Source organism: Aythya fuligula, chromosome 1 (genome assembly GCF_009819795.1).
Source record: "Aythya fuligula isolate bAytFul2 chromosome 1, bAytFul2.pri, whole genome shotgun sequence".
Taxonomy (NCBI): Eukaryota; Metazoa; Chordata; class Aves; order Anseriformes; family Anatidae; genus Aythya; species Aythya fuligula.
The window spans coordinates 56,395,151-56,414,042 of NC_045559.1; the positions used below are offsets into that span (position 1 = coordinate 56,395,151).

At 38.7% G+C, this 18,892-nt stretch overlaps 1 protein-coding gene across 3 annotated transcripts in view; it reads left to right on the plus strand.

The window, feature by feature from the left end:
• LARGE1 (LARGE xylosyl- and glucuronyltransferase 1) overlaps nucleotides 1-18,892 on the plus strand; it is a 282,266-nt gene that overhangs the window by 218,577 nt on the left and 44,797 nt on the right. For all 3 annotated transcript variants that reach the window (XM_032201244.1, XM_032201234.1, XM_032201254.1), the window contains 2 exons: nucleotides 17,069-17,181; nucleotides 18,393-18,518. In XM_032201244.1, the coding sequence (XP_032057135.1) occupies nucleotides 17,069-17,181; nucleotides 18,393-18,518 (239 nt within the window). The remainder of the gene's footprint in view (nucleotides 1-17,068; nucleotides 17,182-18,392; nucleotides 18,519-18,892) is intronic.

The following is an 18,892-nucleotide window of genomic DNA, read 5'->3' on the forward strand; positions in this document are numbered from 1 at the left end:
GGTATCACAAAATGTCAGCCCAATAAAGATATATCTCCCGCAGGATGGCAACAGGGTCATAATTGTCCTAATAAAATGCAAACTACTGCCCATCAATTTCTGCTGCCGTGAGAAAGGAATAAAGGCACTAGATCAGAGAATGTGTTAGATTACAAGAGACAGGCCTTCCCACTGATTTGTGTTTGGTATGTGAGAAAACATACCAGGTGCATAAAGAACACACACATACATCTAAATCATTTCGATGCTAGACTTTACATGCTGATGCAGTGAGTTAGGTTCCCTCTCTATTTGTAATAACAGGGCAGAACAGATGGTAAAGCCTCCATTTAGAAAAGATGAGTCCATTTAAATATCCCTGCACTATCAGAAAATGATTCACCATAATAGTGGTTTTGTTTTTCAGAAATATATTGGATTGAATTAAACAGACTTACTAGGAAAAAGGATTGCATATAGTTGGGTCACTTATATTTCTGTATTCATTTATATATTTGGGGGAGTTATGCCAGTTTTTGTGTTTTTTTTTTTTTATTATTATTATTTTTTTATTTCAGCTTCTGCAAAGCATCTCTGTTCTATGAGAATGTTCAAAAGCGTAGCTTAACAGAACACAGAAAGATAAGGATATAAGATTTTGGCAAAAGAGGTTTGTTTCCTGGTTCTCTACTTGCCAGAGCAGAACTACATATATAAATGCTCGGTCTGCCCAAACCCTGCGAAAACAAGAGACGGTATTAAGTTTCAAGGATTTGTCCTGGAACGTGAAAGCTTATATTCTTTGTACCCAAACTTAGCAATGTCAATTCTGTTCAGTGTTACACCACAAAGCAGTATCTTTTGTTCTACTGAGAGATTACCAGCTCTTACAGTTACTTTCTTTCTCATTTTTGGTTTTTCTTTTCTGCCATTTTAATGCTGGCAGAGAGAAATGTGGCACACCCACATAACATTAGGCTGACCCAGAAGTGTATGGCATGTAGTATCTAAAATGCAACTACTTAAGTAAAAATGCTGTAAAAGTTCAGTTTATATTATCTTAACTTACTGATCCAAATGCTTTATAGCATTGCCAAATATCATTGCATCAAAAAAGTCTTCTTCTAGAAGCAAAAATAATTGAATTTCTGTAATCTTTCACATAAATTGCATGTGTTAATTCTCAGCATGTGTAAATACAGAGCTATCAGGCCATGCATAATCCTGACCATGATTTTAGTCTGACCAGTTACTTTCCTCAGACAATTCACATATAGTTATAATAACTTCCTTTCTTTCCGGAAAGAAAAACATAAGGTAGATAATGAATGGAAAATTGACAGGTGGTTATAGTAAGTGGAATGACATTTTTTCAAGTACATGGAACAAGAGGTCAGTGAGGGAAGCAGTGCAATTTCTGAGAGGCAGCAAACGATGTTACAAACAGAATGAGCATCATTTACTTTTTTTTTTTTTTTTAATTGAATTCATTTTTTGCCTCAGTAATCTAGCAGAGATTGGAGGTATAAATCTCTCAAGAGAGAAAAAATACCAAAAGAAACTGTAGCTTGTTTGATGTGTTCCGCAAATTAAAATCATTGACACTGGGGACAACACTGTGGCCAAGGAGGATTCAGAAAACTAAAAGGGGGGGAGCAGAGAGACAATAACTCTAAGCAAAACACTCAAGACAGTGGGCCAGAAAAAGAATGACTTAGAGATTCAGGTGCTTAGAGTCACACTTGGAGTCGAACCTGGGTCCCCAAAACCCTGAAACTTTAATGGGCTAAACAAATTCAGATGAGAGGGAAGTGATCAGACGGATGTTGCTCTTGCTCTTGTAAGTCTATTTATTACAGTCCTAGCATACAATTGTAAGAAAAGATATTTTTACATGAGCCTTTTCAACCAGACTCAATCTTGGCACATTTGATGCAGGAGTACCCCTCAGAGTCATTTTTTTCCCACTTCTTCCTCCCTGTTTCTAAAGCAAATAATTTATCATTCACTTCCACTTTTCTATGCTTGAAGCCACTCTGGACAACATACAGGCTGGGGAGTCCCAGAAGGCAGGTGCGTTAATGCTAAAGGTGTGTTTGTTCCTTCTCCACTAGCTCTTTAAACCCAGCAAGCTTATGCATTCTTCTGTTCCATTTTGCCCAGGCCAGACCTCCAGCCCATACAGATTTTCAAGGAAACGGTGTTTTTTTTCAGCTGGTTTTAACCCTTCTTCTTCATTTGCACAAGTCGTATTTTAGTCTGTGATAATACAATCTTAGGAAAAGCAGACCAAACTCAAAAGTCAGTTCAGTGACAATTTAATTTCTGTTTAAAATGTTCTTAGTTACACCCATCCATTATTTGGACAGCGTTCACTTCCCCGAGCCATTTTAAATACTGTTCCTTCTGTACCACAAAGGTACACAGGTTTTTTTCTGTACTTCATTGGTCAAAGCTCAGTAAGCTACTTAATGAAATACTTTTTATATGGCATCTGCTCTATTTTCTTTGTCTACACTGAGATTAACTCTTACAGAATCCTCATGTATTAGTTAAAGCATGCTTTTCTCACCATGAAATCTATATTGTCTTTCACTGACTATACTGTGCTTTCAAAAGTATTGCTTGAGCTGCAGGAGGTTTTTTCTCTTTACAGATGTTAAACTGACAGCTCCAGAATTGCTCTGTATGGTTTGACGTTCATTTCTGGAGTAGCAGTCATTCTAGTCCTCAGAAAAATATCTTGTCAAAGAAATTCTCAACAACAACAACAAAACAGCTTTTAGTACTTTGTCTGCATTATACTTTCCATCATGGTGGAGCATAGCTTTTAAGAGCAGTTTCTGGCAACACTGTTGTCATGATTTCGGGCCACTTCCCAGCTGGTGTACATCACACCTGGCTTTCCTGCCTTGGTGCAGTGAGGCCAGCTTACAACGGCTGAGAATCCCATCCTGAGCCTCTCAGAGGATCTGCAGAGTAGATCAGACTAAATTGTACGAGACAATGTATTCAGGGCAGTTTTCAAGACCCAAGAGAATTTAGTCTCTTGACAATAATGTCTGCTATTATTGAGATAGCTCAGAATTCATTGTCAGTCGTACCGCAGCATGGGAACCATTTCTCAGAGTGACCCTTTCATCTGTGGGGTCTGTTAAGTTCTTACTGGAACAGGCAATATGAAAATTAATGCCAGAACAGAACAAGATGATCAATGGTAAACTGAGGAAAGGACAAGCACCTAAAAAGCTGGGGCAGTGGTGCCGGTGAGGTTGTCAGGAAAGCTTAAGAGCCTCAGGCTCAAGCTGTTTTCTGTGTTAACATTTCAGTTATCACTGGAAACGTAGCTCTGCTGCTTCCGCTACTGTTTTCCGATCCAAAGTTTTTTCTTATGTTTTCTGTGTCAGAGAACACGTCTTGATTTGAACCAAGGACTGATTAGGGACTTCCCTGTCTAGAAACATGAGCTTGTTTATCCTGAGACAACCCAATTCTGTGCTCTAAAATCAGAGTGCTAGGGCAATCACTGTGCTAGGGAACATTTGTATAATCTTTGGCCCTGGGCATTTCAGACTTCTAGACCACAGAAGCCCATCTTGAGGATTTGAGGCTCATCTAAAATACACTGCCTTGGTGGAACTGTTAGGTACTGTAAGGAGTCTCAACAGCTTGAGCTTAAGATTCCTGCTCCCACGCTGAGAGCAATTTAGATGAAAGATTTGCACATTACCAGATTTGTGGATTGAGAACAGAAGGGAATGGCTAGCACCTAACAACTTCCTGCCTACATGTGCCTTGTGTATTATTACTTCCATGTTTCTAATGACGGGAAGGAAGCTAGAACCAACCTCTTTCCTTAATTATTTGCCTGAAAAAAGGACCTGTGAAGAATGAATTGGAAGCAGGAAGCGTATGTTATGTCATTTTTGCAGAACGAAGAGTAAAGGCAAGTGTAGGGCAGATTGTTTATATAAGATTGCACTGTTTCTCATCTTGTGCTTCTTGATGGTATTGTGCATCTTCAGTGCAGAAAGCAAATGACTAGTAAAGCAGTGCAAAGTAGGGGGGTGGTCATGGCACAGTCTGTGAACCTGGTCTGGAAACATGGTAACTGCTTTCATCTGAACTATGCACCCTTCTGCTCATGACAATATAATAATGGATCTGATGGTAGATAGTGCAGAGTACTTCTAATTTAACTAAACTCTTCTGCTTTTCAGAATCACTCACGATTAATGTTTTAAATAGTAATTGTTGCCTAATTCTGTATAGATCTGTTACTAAAATGCCTTTTTTTTTCTTGGGATGAGTCAGAATTCCATGAGAACCACCTGAATATAGCAGTAATTTGCAAATTAGCTTCCATAGATTCTGACTCAATCTAATGCTTTTCTCCATGGGGTACAGACAGGAATATAGTGGTTGTGTGAAAGATGTGATTTTTCAGAATTGTCTCAGTGAATAAGTGAATAACTCATCAGTTATAGAAATTTTAAGTACCTGCTATGGGGGCCTAACTTAGTTCAGCCATGCCCTCTCTAAAGACCATTGCCACACTTGGTACCCTTAGGTTTGGTTCTAAGTACAAGAGCCTTTGAAAATAAATGCAAAAAGCATTTTAATGAGGAAGAGGAAGGAAGGAAGAAAAGAAGGAAGGAAAGATGAGGAAGGATACTTCCAACAGCAGTGTCAAGGCAAAAAGTAACACTCTTCACCTACTCAGATTCACACTATACCAGGTTTTTGGATTAGATTATTTCTTCTTTAAGAAACTGTGAGCTCATTCAGCAAATATTGTTATCAGTGCAAAGCATACTTACAGACGTGCTTTATAATGCACAAAAATATATTTGGGGTACAGGCGTCATACACATTATACAGATAGTAAATGAGGAGGTGACAATACGCTGTTGATTTTAGGTGCAACACGAGAAACTCGGTCTGTTTCTGTCAATGGTGGAAAGCTAAAATGACAATTCTGCTTCTGAAGACCACATCCCTATATCATTGTTGGCTATAATCTGTAGCTTCCACTTAAAAATAATCTATCTAAAAGCTGACTACCCTCAGAGAATAGCTTCCTTTCCAGTCTTTCTAACACGGTTTCTAAAGCATGTGATGTTCTGAGAACTTGTTTACAGCACGCTTGACATTTCTGAAATGCGGGTCAATATGTATTTGATTTTGAAAAATGGTGCCTCTTGTTTGAGAGGCCTATCCACGTACTAATGGCATTGCTGTGACTGAATTAGTCTTCTGTTCATTGCATTCTCTGAGATACATGCCCTGCTCCTTGGCAATTGAATCTATCAGGCCATGCAGTAACTGCCTTTTTTTTAAAACACCTTTGTTTGAAACAGTGACAACTTTCATCTCCCAAGAAACCTGTGTTAAAGAAATAACAGCATTCATACTGTCTATACCACCGTCCAGTTTCCATTGTGCTGAAACAAATAAAAAGTATATCCTTTTAGGTGATTAAATCATCCACTTTTGGGGATTTTTACAGGTCTCGCCTGAGTTCATAATGTATATCTCCAGGTAATGTATGTAAATAGGACATATGTGTACTGTTGCAATCTACTGATTTAAAGAATCGTTGTGAAGTGTGATATTTTTAGTTTGATAAAGACAGTTCTTTATGTGGACATACGTAATTTGATGAGCAATTATGTTGTCCAGCACTCTGAAATGCCCTTTCTTTATTGTAGTTAGACCATCATTAGCAGGTTAAATTTGGATGAAAGATTTGCACATAAAAGCTTGGTAGAGGCATCCAGGTGCCTAAACTGAGAACAAAAACTTCTATTATATGTCAGCAGAACCCCAGACAAATGCACAGTAATAGTAAAACCAGTACTTTTTCTTCTGAAGTCCAAATTCACTTTCCAGCTTCTCATTGTGCTCATAAAGGTGACTGTGTAAAGACACTTCTTTTTGCAGATGCAGAAACAGAGGTTTTAGCCAAAGTCTCAAAGCAAAGACAGAGGCGTTACTGTTGGTCTCTGTCTTTGGATTTTTAATGGGTAGTGTAGTGTCTGTCACAGGTAGAGTGACTTAAGATGGCTTTCTACACAGATGTCTTTCCACACCCTTGTGTGGAGAGTGCCAACAAAAAATACTGGAATGTGGTCATAGTCAGATCACTCTTAGGTGCTACAGGCTACAGAAATTACTATGATTTAACTACTTTAATGGCTAAGCAAGCTAGGTTCAGGACTGATCCTTGCTTTTTAAAAACAGTCTTCAATATGTGAGGAAATCAAGAGACTTTATACTTCTTGAGTTGGAGATGTTCTAAGAAAGAAGAGCCTGCAAAATTGAGTTGACACTAAGATCTCAAAAGCAGCAGCAGCTCACTTCTTTCTTTTCCTCATTGTCCTCCTATGTTCAGCCACATTCTAGTTTAAACTGTTCTTGCTGTAGCTCCTCAACTTATCCGTCTTCCACTTGTCTGTGTCAAGCTAAGCTGAGGGGAAGACAGAAGCACTGTGATAGGTAGTTTCTACACTCTTGTTTCAAGGCCTTAGAAGAGGAGGTGAAAAGAAAGTTTTCCCAAATAGGATCATAGAATCATTGGCAATTTAGGCCAGAAAGGATCTCCAGAGGTCTTCTGGTCTTTTTTCCCACCAAAAGCTAACTTGGGTTGCTCAGTGCCTTTCCAGTTTGAGTTTTTAATATTGTTAAGGATGAAAATTCCACAACCTCTCAAGACAGCCTATTCATGTATTTGAGTACTGTCATGGTGTGAAAAGTCAAAAATCAACATTTTTTTTTCCTAATAGATCATCGGGATTTCCCTTGCTGCAATTTGTGTCAGTTGCCTCTCGTCCTGTTTCTGTGCATCTCTTAGAAGAGTTTGGTTCCATTAAGTAGTTTCTAGACAGCAATAAAATCTTCCCTTAGCCTTCTCTTCTGCAGGCTGAACAAGCCCATTTCTCTCAGCCTCTCCTCATACATCACGTACTCCAGGCTTCTGGCCGTTTCAGTTATTTTCAGCTGGACTCGCTTCAACATGTCAGTATCTTTATTTGATTGCAGAATCCAAAAGAGTACATCAGATATGATGGTCTTACAAGTGCTGAATAAAGAGTGGTAATCACTTCCATTGACCTGCTCTCTACATTGTTGCTATCATAGCCCAGTATGTGGTTGGTTGCCTTTGCCACAAGGTCACACTGCTGGCTCATGTTCAACTTGGTGTCCACCAAGACCCCTAGGACTCCTGCAAAGGTTCTTTCTATCCAGTTGGCCTCCAGCCCATACTGTCCATTCAGAAATAGTCCTGTACAGGACTTTCTGTTAACTCTATGTAGCTTAGCCCACTTGTCCAGCCTCTCAAGGTCCCTCTGAATAGCAGCCCTGTCCCCAGTTGGTCTCAATGTGTGATGTTGCTGAGGTTGCGTTCTAGCTCATCTCCTGCTCATTAATCAAGAAGTTAAACAGGATCAGCCCCAGGATCAACTCTTGTGGAATGGTACTTGTAACTGGTGACCACCTGAGTGTTTTATTGCTATATTTTTTCATTATATTACACAACCCCCTGAAATTACCAGTCCAAATTACTTTCTGCTCACCTTATAGTCTACCTATGCAAGCTGTACTTCACCACTTCATCTGTGAGCATGGTAAGAAGTTCCACATACATTTTCTCCTTAAACAAATGCATTGCTGTGTCTCTGTTGTGAACCGAATCCTGTCACTCTCCTATTAAAAGAGAAATGGTTGTGGAGGAAGGATTGACCTGCGGCTGACCTCTAGGTGAAACCGTTGCATAAAGTACATTGTGTTTCTGTTTTTTTTTCTTTTTTTTTTTTTTTTTTTTAAAAAAAAAGTTTAATCTTAGCAGCATGTTCATTCTGTGCTGCTTTCCTTCCTCTAATCCACTTATTAGGACATTTTATTCATCCTGAACCTAATCCAGTCAATGAACTGTCCATTAAGAGGAGAAGAAAAAAAAAAAAGTCTGGTTGCTTCTGAATACAAAGCCCCAAATTCTTTGTCATGTAACTGTGAGGAAATACCTGAGAGACTATTCAGTTCATGAGCCACATTTCTTCCTCTGTTCCTCAGAACACCTGACCAAGAAAACATGTGAGTGCTTCTTAATTATTGTGTCCATCCCTACAATTAGGTTTGTGGACTATCATTAATATTAGAAGCCAGCCAAGATAATTATCACCCATGCAGGGTGCATTTTTCCTCCTGTCATATCCAAAGTTTTGACGCCTCAGCCCAGGTTAAATATGATGCTTTGAGAAGATCAAACCAAACAAACAAAATTAAAGCAATGTTCCTTGTAAACTTTCACTTTTTGCTGCATACCGAGGAAGAAAAAAAAACATGGATAAGCATCATGGATAAGGTCTGTATCTGATATAAATGCCTGACTCCTGGGTTAAATAGACTTAAGCTGATTTACAGGAGTTGAGGATAAAGAAACAGATTATTTTTCTTTTAAAGGTGAGTGATTCTGTGGTGCACAGTCCAAGACAGATTAGTTTTGGAAGATGTTCTTGCTTTCATCAGGGCAAATGCTTGGCAAATCCTAGCAAACGTTTTCAGTTTTTATGCATGGGAATAAGCTTTCTGTGTGATCCCTTCCAAACATGCATGCACATGGGAGAACAAATGCAACAACCGGACCTCCTACGTAATAACCCTGTGTGGTCTGTACTGTCCTGTGATTCATCTTCAGGGCGGCTCACACAAAGTGTAATTACTCATAAAAAAAATGGAGACATACAATGGAGAAATGCATGAGAATAAGTCTAAGATGGATAATCAGGTGAACATAAGTTCCAGGTTTAATACAGTTGTCTTTGTGTGCAAAGTACTTTGTGTGATCATCAGAAGTATAAACACAAACATTTGAAGTATGAGTACAGTAGATATTTTGTTGTTGTTGTATTGGGCATCGGCTTTTTGCTCCACTTTTGCATACTGGATGTCTGCAGTGCCAGATAATTTAGCTCCCTAGTTCACTCTTAAATCTTGGCTCCCTGATCATCTACAGGGCACAGAAATTAGGTGGCATCCTGTCTCTCTTATGTAGCAACCTGGCTTCCTTCAGGAAAAAACAAAAACAAAAACAAAAACAAAAACAAAAAAAACTATTGAGTGTAATTTGGTCATAGTTCACTCCAGATAATATTTTTAGAAGGTAGTATGGGTGGGACTATACCACGTTTGTGTCCTCCTTCCAGCCTTTCAATGCTGCATCAGGAGACTCTGATACTCCCAAATGCCCTGATGACACTCTCCAATGCACACAACATAGACCCTCAGTTCAACGCTAAAAAATCCCCAATCTAGAGGACTGTAACACAGTTCTCACATTATGTGTAAATGCAAACAGAAAATAAATGTTATGTCTAAAAACTGAAAGAATGGTAGGTCCTTAAAGACAAGACTATGCAGTATGAATGTCACCAGCCTGCTGAAGAAAACACTCCATAGTCTTTGACCTGGGAGCTAGAAATCTCTTCTTGGAGTGAATGTATTTTAAAAGGTAGATCTAGTCGCTTGTCCACGTCTAATCTCCACAAGTCAAAGAGGGGTACTTATAAATTAACAAACTTCAAAGAAAATACTGAAAAACTTTCTATAAAGTTGAGAAAAATGGCTCCAGGAGCTTTTCTCAGAGAGGGTCAAGGGATAGCTAGATCATAGCTTATAAGTATCCGCAGGAGAAAGTGACGTGTTAATAGAGGGCTTGCCAATTCAGCAAAGGTTCAGCAAGATCAAATGGCTGCTGGTCTGAAGACCTGTACAAATCAGAAATTAGGGATATATCTTTCATTAGGATAATTAAGCACTGGAATAAGTTAGCAAAGTTTGTGACAGATTATCCATTGTTGGAAATTTTAAATCAAGACAGTGTTTTTCTAGTATTTATGCTCTAGTTAAAGCACAAATTGATTTTCAAAAATCCTGTGGCCTCCATTTTACAACAGCTAAGAATTATCCTTTCTGACTTTATCACTTAAATATGTACTTAACCAGGACTTCTTTCCTCTTGATTAAAGTCACCCAAACACCCAAGCATATGAAAGCATGGGTGATTTGCAGTGTAAGAGCTTACTGTATTTTTAGTATTGGAGAGAGATAAAATTCTTTAAAACTCGATTAAAAAAAAAATTACATTTTCCCCATGTAATTTTTTTTTTAAGTCTCACAATTCAAAGTGCATTATCATAAGGTAAGTGCCTGACCATCTTTCTCTTAGAAACAGCTTTTGGCACCTCCATCATGACCCCAGACATGTACAGAGATACACACCGAGTAGCTATTTGGTGCTTCTTCTGTGTGGCAGTGACATGAGATGCTTACATCCTTAAGACAGCTCACCTCTGCTCCATTCAAATTGATCATTGCCCTTCTGCTACAGCATGGAGAAGCTGAAACCTCCCTCATTCCCTTTGCTTGTCTGAAGTTACAATGTGTTAACTGAGATTTACAGCTTATGGATTTTTTTTTCTGATCAAAAACTTTCCCAATCATCTTTCAGATTTGAATTTAATGATTTTTTTTTTTTTTGCTGTTTTTCTTTTCCATTTCTCTTGGAAGCCATCTCTCTAGCTTACCAACTGACAAGTCACTGGCATTTTTGCTGTCCACTGCCTTTATAATGTAATCTCAGCACCTTCACAAGGACTGTGGAGCACAAAGGCTATAAGAAAACTGAGGAGTTTTTCCAAGCTCATGTAAGGAGCTTCATCACAGATGGTTGTCATCTCCTACTGCTCTTTGCATGAGGTTCAGAAAACATAGGGAACCAAGAAAGATAACTGCTGTTACTGTGTCCTGTGAAGCCCAAATCAGGCAGAGCCACTGGGAAGAACTCTTACTTCCCTTTTTGACTTTGCTAGTATTTGTTCCTTTTGGCAGGCTTGTTTTCCACTATAGAATTTAGGAAAAGATGATCAGCAATTTAGGCATGGAAATTTTATCACTTTGCACAGCATTGGATTTATGCAAGAGAAGGCCAAGGCCTTACTCAGAAAGAATGGCACCTCAACAATAGGAAAACATTTAGAGAACCAGAAAGTTCAGAGCTACAGTCAGTAGCTCTATATGAGGACAGAATCATGCTCCAGTATATCCCACATCTTTCCTCTGCCTAAGGAGAAGCAGCATACTTTGGAAGAAGTGAACAAAGCAAAGCAAAGCAGACAAAAAAAAAAAAAATAAAGAGAGAGAGGTATTCCATTTCACTAAATGGTCATCAGAAAGTGTAAACAAAATGTCTGTAATGCTTCAGGAGGAATCAGGCTCCCAGCAGAGTGAGTGCACTAAATTTCCAAATGCACTCTATCACAGCTTCGCTTTCAATATTTGTGCTGAGAAAACAAGGGCTATTGCATTCTGTCACCAAGCCCAGAGGGATGCCCACTTTCCATTTCAAAACAGCTTCTCAGCTCTGTTTAGTTTTCTGAGAGAAAAGTTCAAGTGTGGAGTCATCATTTATTCTCAATTAACACATTGTGCATCTCTGCAAGTTTTTATTAGATGTTCTGTGTCATGAAAGGCTTTTTTGAAGAATAAGGCTGGTATATGTAAGTGCATATTAAACAATGTATCAGGATACCACAAAATTGTGTTAGAATGACAGTCCTTTGGCCACTGTATTAAAAGCTACAGAAATAAGATGTGCTTTCATTATGGCTACTCAAATTATGAGCAGTAGTTAGATAGATGGTATAGAAATCAAGTAAAATAAATCATTCTTTCCATCTTGCACAATTACTTCCATGCAGCAATTTTCATCCAAACAAAGACTTTAAATGGAGATTTAGAAATGTGTACCATTACTGTTGCAATGTCTCTTTTGGAAGAAATGTGTGGTTTTGTGGAATTGCAGCTTTAATTTCATTTTGTAATCCCTAACGGACACATACTTATGTTTTTCTGTTTATGCTTGATACTGTGGCTGAAAAGTAGAGTGGTGAGGAGCTGTGACCCAGCTGATTGCAAATTCCACCCTTAACAAAACTGGTAATTTGTGGCCCAATCCAGCAAAGGCACAGTTACATTCCTACTATTACACGGTGTGACCACTTCCACTGATTTCAGGAATTAAAAAAAAATATACATAAATACGTGCAGGATTACTAAGCAGTTGGTGCTATCGTGACACTTCTCCTGGGTTAGCACAACTACAAACCCCTTCCACAGCACGTAAAGCTGAACTTTGTGGTGACAAATATGTTACATAATGCATGGCAGCTTGCTGTTGTTTGTACTGCCTTAAATCTCTGGATCAGTTATGTGTTGTAGTAAATTTCCATAATGTCAGCCCTAGCTAACATTATTTCTTACAGCATCTAAGACTCACTGGCTTGATGTATGGTCTTTGGTGTGCTGGTTAGGTGTTGTAAAATCCCAGTAATTATTTTAAAACACACTGTTGCTTTATAATATATTTTAAACCATGTCCTGCCTGTCTTTTCAGGTTTTGTAGTGGTGTCTGCTTGCTATCTAGATGGTTCACTGTGTAGTCTCAGTTGCAAGAAGAATTTTAAAACTCTTACAATGACAGGCTCTGCAGTGCTGCTCACATAATGTGGAATTGCATAAGTAGCTCACTAAAGCATTTTGTTCCACCTGAAAGAAACGGGCAAGGCAGTGCTTACAGATAATGATTTCTAAGAGTAGCTACACTCTTCCCCCTTCCCCTCAGCACTGAGGATTTTTTCAGCCACCTTAAAATGGTCATTCTAATAAATTGATTGAGTTTGAAAGCTTGTTCAGTTTCACTGTAACTTCTGTAAGTGATTCTGTTCTATGTTAAAACATCATTTATTACTTCCTACTCTACCATAAATTCCTCCGTGAATTTCAGAAAAAGCCATAGTCTGTGTTCCTGAAGCGAGAGGTGAGGCTGCTTGATAGCACTCCCAAGGAAATTGCTGATGTTGCTGAAAACTTTCAATTTGCTATTTGGAAAAGCAAAATGAAATATTTTGTTCTGGAGCAGATTAACAAAAAAAAAAAAAAAAAAAAAGGCTGTTTTGCTGAGATGGCTTGAAGCACCTACTGAAACTATTGCAGAGTCGAAGCGGTGGAAAGGCAAAAACTTTGATTCTGATTGAATTAAAAAAAAATGGAAAAGAACGAAAATTGATACCAAAGCTTCGGATAGACCCAAAGTAAACCCTTTTTTCCTTTTCATTTCATGAAAACATTTTCAACAAGATTTTTCATTCGTATCACTTTTCAAGAGAAAAATATTGTTCTAGAATGTCATTTTTAAAATGTCAAAAAAAAAAAAAAAAAAAAAAGTATTTCCAAACTGAAATGTTCAGTCTAAAGACGTTCATGCAGGTTTTTTTTTACCTATGGTGTCCAATCTATTCACCAAATTCCCCCCCCCCCTTTTTTTTCTGGGGTGTGTATTTGTGTGTGTGTCCTGAAATTACCTTTTTGGAGAAACTCCATTTTTTGTTTGTTTATTCTAGCAATTCAGAAGCTGTCAAATTTTGGTAGTTCAAACAAAGTCTCATCAAGCTAGGGGAGAAAATGCCATTCAAGTGAAAATTGGACTGTGGATGTATTCCACATGTTTAGTGATAAAGCTTTTTTTTTTTTTTTTTTTTTTTTTCCCCAAGAGCACTTCAAGATATTTGCATCTCTGTGTATGCCTGAACTGTCTCCTCACAATAAGGAAAATGGGGTGTTCTATGGCCAATCATAGTTTGTTTAATAGTTGTGAGACATTTGGATTGCCACTTTTCTCTTTCTGTTTATTTCTTGCCAAGCTTTCCCTTTGCTTTCCTCAGGTAGGTTAGGGCAGTAAAATGCTGCACTCATCAAATATGAGATGTCCCACTGCCTGGGGCCAGATGTTCATAAAATATTCCTTTGATATTTTTTTGTCTCCAGTCTCTTCCTCCCCCAGCCTAGCATCCCAGAGTAAGTCCCTTTTTCCCTTATGTTCAGCTCCATGTCAACTTGAATTTAGTCTGAGATTTGAGTCAATTTGACTCTCGAGGCAGGGGCTCCTGAGGCAAATATTTCCCTTTCCGTGTTTCAGATGCTGCTCTCACACTAATTGCACAGATTGGAGTTAGTTCATTTGCTATGTTTGCTTTTGGTAACAGAACAATATAGAAGTAAAAAGACAATTCTCACTTCTGAAGAAAAGGTACTTTTTCCTTTGCATGAACAATTTAAAAGTTTCCAACACACGTGCTTTTGCTTTGCTTTTGCACAAAATAACATTCACTAATTGGGTAAATAGTATTAAATTTCCTCTTAGTAGAAATCTCATATTCTCACTAATACTAATAAGTAAATATTTAAAATTGCTATAAATATCCTCCTGTAGTTATTTTTACAGCAGCAATAAATTAGAATTCCAGTGTGAGAAGCCCTGAACAGAGACTGTACAAAGGTGTTAAAGCCAAACTGTTAGGTGAATTAAAATAGAAATCACATCCAAATCAGTCTTGGCAATGGAGCATTTGAAGTTTGTGAATATTTTCAATAGCCACAATTGCATCATAATTGAATACATCCCCTATTACATGTATTCCAGTTTTTCTACCCCATCTGCCTCTTATTCTCTCAGCTGCTACTGTGATAGCCCCTCAGGACAGCATAATCTCTTTAGCTGCAACACCATAATCTGCTGCTAGAATAAGAGTGAAAGACAAAAAAAAATGGAGTATACTGCACATACTAAAACATTTCCCCTTTTGCTCTTCAGATTGCAGGCTTAAAGACATTTAAAAAAATCTTAACAAAAAAAAATAAATGTTTTATTGTCCATAAAATACAAAAACTATTACATTAGAGTTAACTGAATCTTACAGTCATTCTTTATTTTCCTTAATAAAGAGTTTCCTTTGCTATACTTCACTGTTGAAACAAAGCTGACAGTTCTTGCCAACTGGAAAAAAATCCACTGCCAGAGCAGAGCTTATCCCACTTATTTTATTGCTGCAATGCAAGGAATCTGCTTCACATTGCTCTAGAATTTCAGACAATGCACAGTGGCCTTCTTAGAAGCTAACGCATGCATACTACACATTCCAGGCTTCAGTTATACTGGAGAGGAGACAAACACATTGGCAGAAATGCATTACGGCATGTTGTGATGATGTGTCCCTTTCCAATCCAACAGCTGGAAGCAGAAAGGTTGACTGAAGATGAAAGGGGATCCCTCCAGCACAGGTTCCAGCATCCTTGGTAACCAGATGGACTGAATAGGAAACAGAACTAAAATAGGCCGCGAAATTCACTGCCAGAAGAGGTTTTCTTTTTATTCATGGCAGTGATGGGCTTTACTAGAAAGGAATTTGCCATGTCGTAGAAACTGAAGATAGAAATGACCTGGAACCTCCTTTGTTCCATCCCAAACAGTGCTGGATCGTTCCATGTGTATTTACTAATCTTTGGGTAATCTAATTTTTTAAAACTCATGAAGTAATGGATTTTATCTGCCATTTTTTGGTTATGCCACCACGAAGGATTCAGGAGTTTTTTTCCTAAATATTCAGGCTACATTTCGTTTCTCATTCTCATCACTTTTAGTTTTATCATCTTAGATTCCCTTGGGCAGCTTTTCCCGGTATCTGCTTTTTGGCATTTCATATTCTTCTGTGTAGCTGTCCATGTTTCTCTACAGTTGTCATGATCTTTTGGAAGACCACTGGTTTCACATCACTTGCAGATGTCATTGCTATTCCGTTCACTCTCCCTTCCATTAATGAAGATGGGTAAAAGCATAAAACCTATCATCGCTCCTACTAGATGCTTCCTGTCAACCTGCTAGGCTGCTGTTTACCATTACTCTTTCTTTGTGGTCCTTCAGCTCGTGTTCATTCCCCATGACAGTGCTCTTATCTAAGTCTTTCTGAATTAATTTTTCAAGTAAGATTTTCTAAGACCTTGCAGGAAAGGTTTTGCCAATGCTTCAGTCCAGCTTCATTGCTTCTGCTATTTTCCCTTCTTCCACACAAGGGATTCTGTCCAAACAAAAGCCAACTGAGCTAGCTCAAATGCATGTTGAGCTATCCGTTTTCCCCCTTCAGGTGTTAACTTTCCAATCTGAGGATCCTGCTCTGTGAAAATTTGCTGCCTTAATGACAAGCCCTCTCAAAGACTAACATGTGACAAGCACTGTTTACCACAATAAACTGTTATTCAGAAAGGTTTCAGAGATTCTAATCAGATGTCGGGTGACAAGCAATTTACTAGGTGGAGTAAGGACTGTGGCTTTATCCTTCACAGCATGTATTCCATCCTATGCAAAAAGTATTAAGGGTCAGGTTTCACCGCACATGCATTGAGTAAAATGTGTATGGGTGACAAAATTCTGCTCATCTCAGCATAACCTTGGTTTCAGGCCGGGTGGAAACTCATTTACACAGTGGGATTTTGCAAGAAGCAGATCTCTGGTCAGTGTAAATACAGCAAGTCTCTGGTCAGTATGAAGATGTCAGAAAGGAATTCATACTAGATAGATCAGAATTGTCTCTACATTTTCTCTGGCAGACAGTGACCTGACAGAATACCCTCTTCAAACCTATAGCTTTTTGAAATAAGGACTGAGGAGGATTGCTTCTGACTGATAGCAGGTTCCTTCTTTTTTACTCGTGTGATGTTGTCTAATTGTTTTTGGAAAGATAAAGCTAGCATGAAGTTAATGTCCATCATATGAATCACCTATATAGATTCATTTTATCAGGAATAATCCTGATGCTAATTATGTCATAATGTAATCAGGTTTTAGCAATTAAGAGTGCTAGAAATACGACATCCTTCTCTCAGTCCTCTTCCTTCCAGTTGCATTTCTCTTTGGCTACTTTATCCATCTTGCAAGAGTCTGCATGACCTAGCATTTGCCTGTATACCATTTCTTCTCTGTAGCCTCAAGGATTCATGAAAACATTTTTCTTACTGGTGTAGGGAAACCTGAAGGGTTTTTTAGTCCTGTGTTAGCGTAAGGGTAAGGCCTGTAGTCTGTAGATCCCTGTTTATGTCCTTGTTTCAACTGCCATGAGTCAGCATGTAGATGGGAAGGGCCTTGACTGGAAGATGGTATCACGTCCTCTCTTGTTCTCTGCACTGTGTTTTCCTTCAGGAGTTATCTTGCTGCTTCTCGATAAGCTACGAAAGATGAAATGGGAGCAGATGTGGAGACTCACAGCCGAGCGAGAGTTAATGAGCATGCTGTCCACTTCACTGGCTGACCAGGTGAGTAGGACACTGCAGGGTGATAGCATAACTGCTACTCCTTGGATTGTTGATGGTAAGAAGGGGAAAGAGGATGAGGTATGGGAAAGGGAGAGAAAAATGTTGAGCCTGCAGTCACCATTTGTTGAATTGTTGTGCCAGGGAAAGTGTGGAAGAGAGGAATAGAGATCTACTCATAAGGTTTCTCTTACTACACTGACATTTTTACCTCCTATGCATCAATGATTCGTAAGATGGACAACTGGCATTTTCAAGCTTTAACTTTCTTTTCTTCTTTTTTTAATATAAAACCCTCCAGACATTTGAAGTCCAGACATACTATATCTTTTCCTACTGTTTTGTCTAAGCAGATTGTGGTTCTAAAAGTCTCTAGATGTTTCTTTACTGTTTCTGGCAGATAAGTCCCATGAGTCTTTAATGTATGCCTGGCCACAACACCCCTGTGAAAACAAAAGTGCTGCTGTCTCCCTGCCACAGATGAGAAACTGAGGCTGAGAAAAGAAGTAGTGTGACTATGCACAGAAATGCTTAATTACTCTCTGTGATTCCTGCCAACTCTCCATTTTAAATCCAGAAACCCTGTTAACGTAGTACTTACTGGACCTGAACCAATAAGTCGTGCTCAACAGCTTGAGTGTATTAACTCAATTCAGCATCATATTTAGATATTTCTACTGCTTCTGAGCTACATCTGGTACATGATCAGTCACTACTAAGCAGGCATGGTGCTTACTGTGCACATAGAGATGTACGCATATGTAGAGCATCCTTGCAGGCTGATCCAAAGCTACTGAACTTCATGAAAATGACTCCTGTTACTTCCATTTCATGCCCTTTATTGAGAAGTGATGCAGTACTTACTAACAGCAGTCATTTTGACATTTTCGGCATATTACTCTCCCTGGTGACTAGAAGAGAAACCATGTCTCCCGCCTGCTGTACAAGGTACTTGTATTTGAAAACTTTGCTGGAGACCATTAGCTCTTTGTGTCAAGAGAAAGCCTGTTTCTCTAGTTCAGATATACCCATCGCTCCTTAGATTGATAACCTTTCCTGGAAACAGAATTGTGAAGCAGAGTTTACAGAGTTCAGCGTGAATAACTATTTGCATTTCAGCCTTGAGAGTGAGAAGGACAGTCAGTTTATAGGGGCTGACACCACCCCACTGTAGAAACAACATACCCAACTGTTTCTCTCTTTCTGTCTGCTAGGATATCTTCAATGCAGTCATCAAGCAAAATCCCTTCCTTGTCTACCAGCTTCCATGTTTCTGGAATGTTCAGCTATCTGATCACACTCGTTCTGAGCAGTGCTACAGAGATGTGTCTGACCTGAAGGTATGTTTTATGGGTAGTATCCTTCAGCACAGAGAATGAAGGGCACCACTATGACAGAATGATGAAGCCCCTTAAACAGAAGGGGAAACAAGCACAAAGAAACAAGCACATAGAGCTTATAAGGACACCCAAGCAATGGCAGTAAACATGACTTCAGCTTTGTGCATTTTGACTGCTAGAAATGTGAAAGATGAATGCTGCTTTAGGGTTTGGCAAGGTGTTAGACAAATGCATTCCATTCTTGTGTTCCATGACTTGTCTATGCTGTCACCCGCTACATTTGAGCCATAGTTCCTACTACTGTCCCAATTTTTAACTCTTCTTAGCTAAAAAGTACAAAATCTTCTTTTGTACTCGGCAAGTTTGAAATTCTT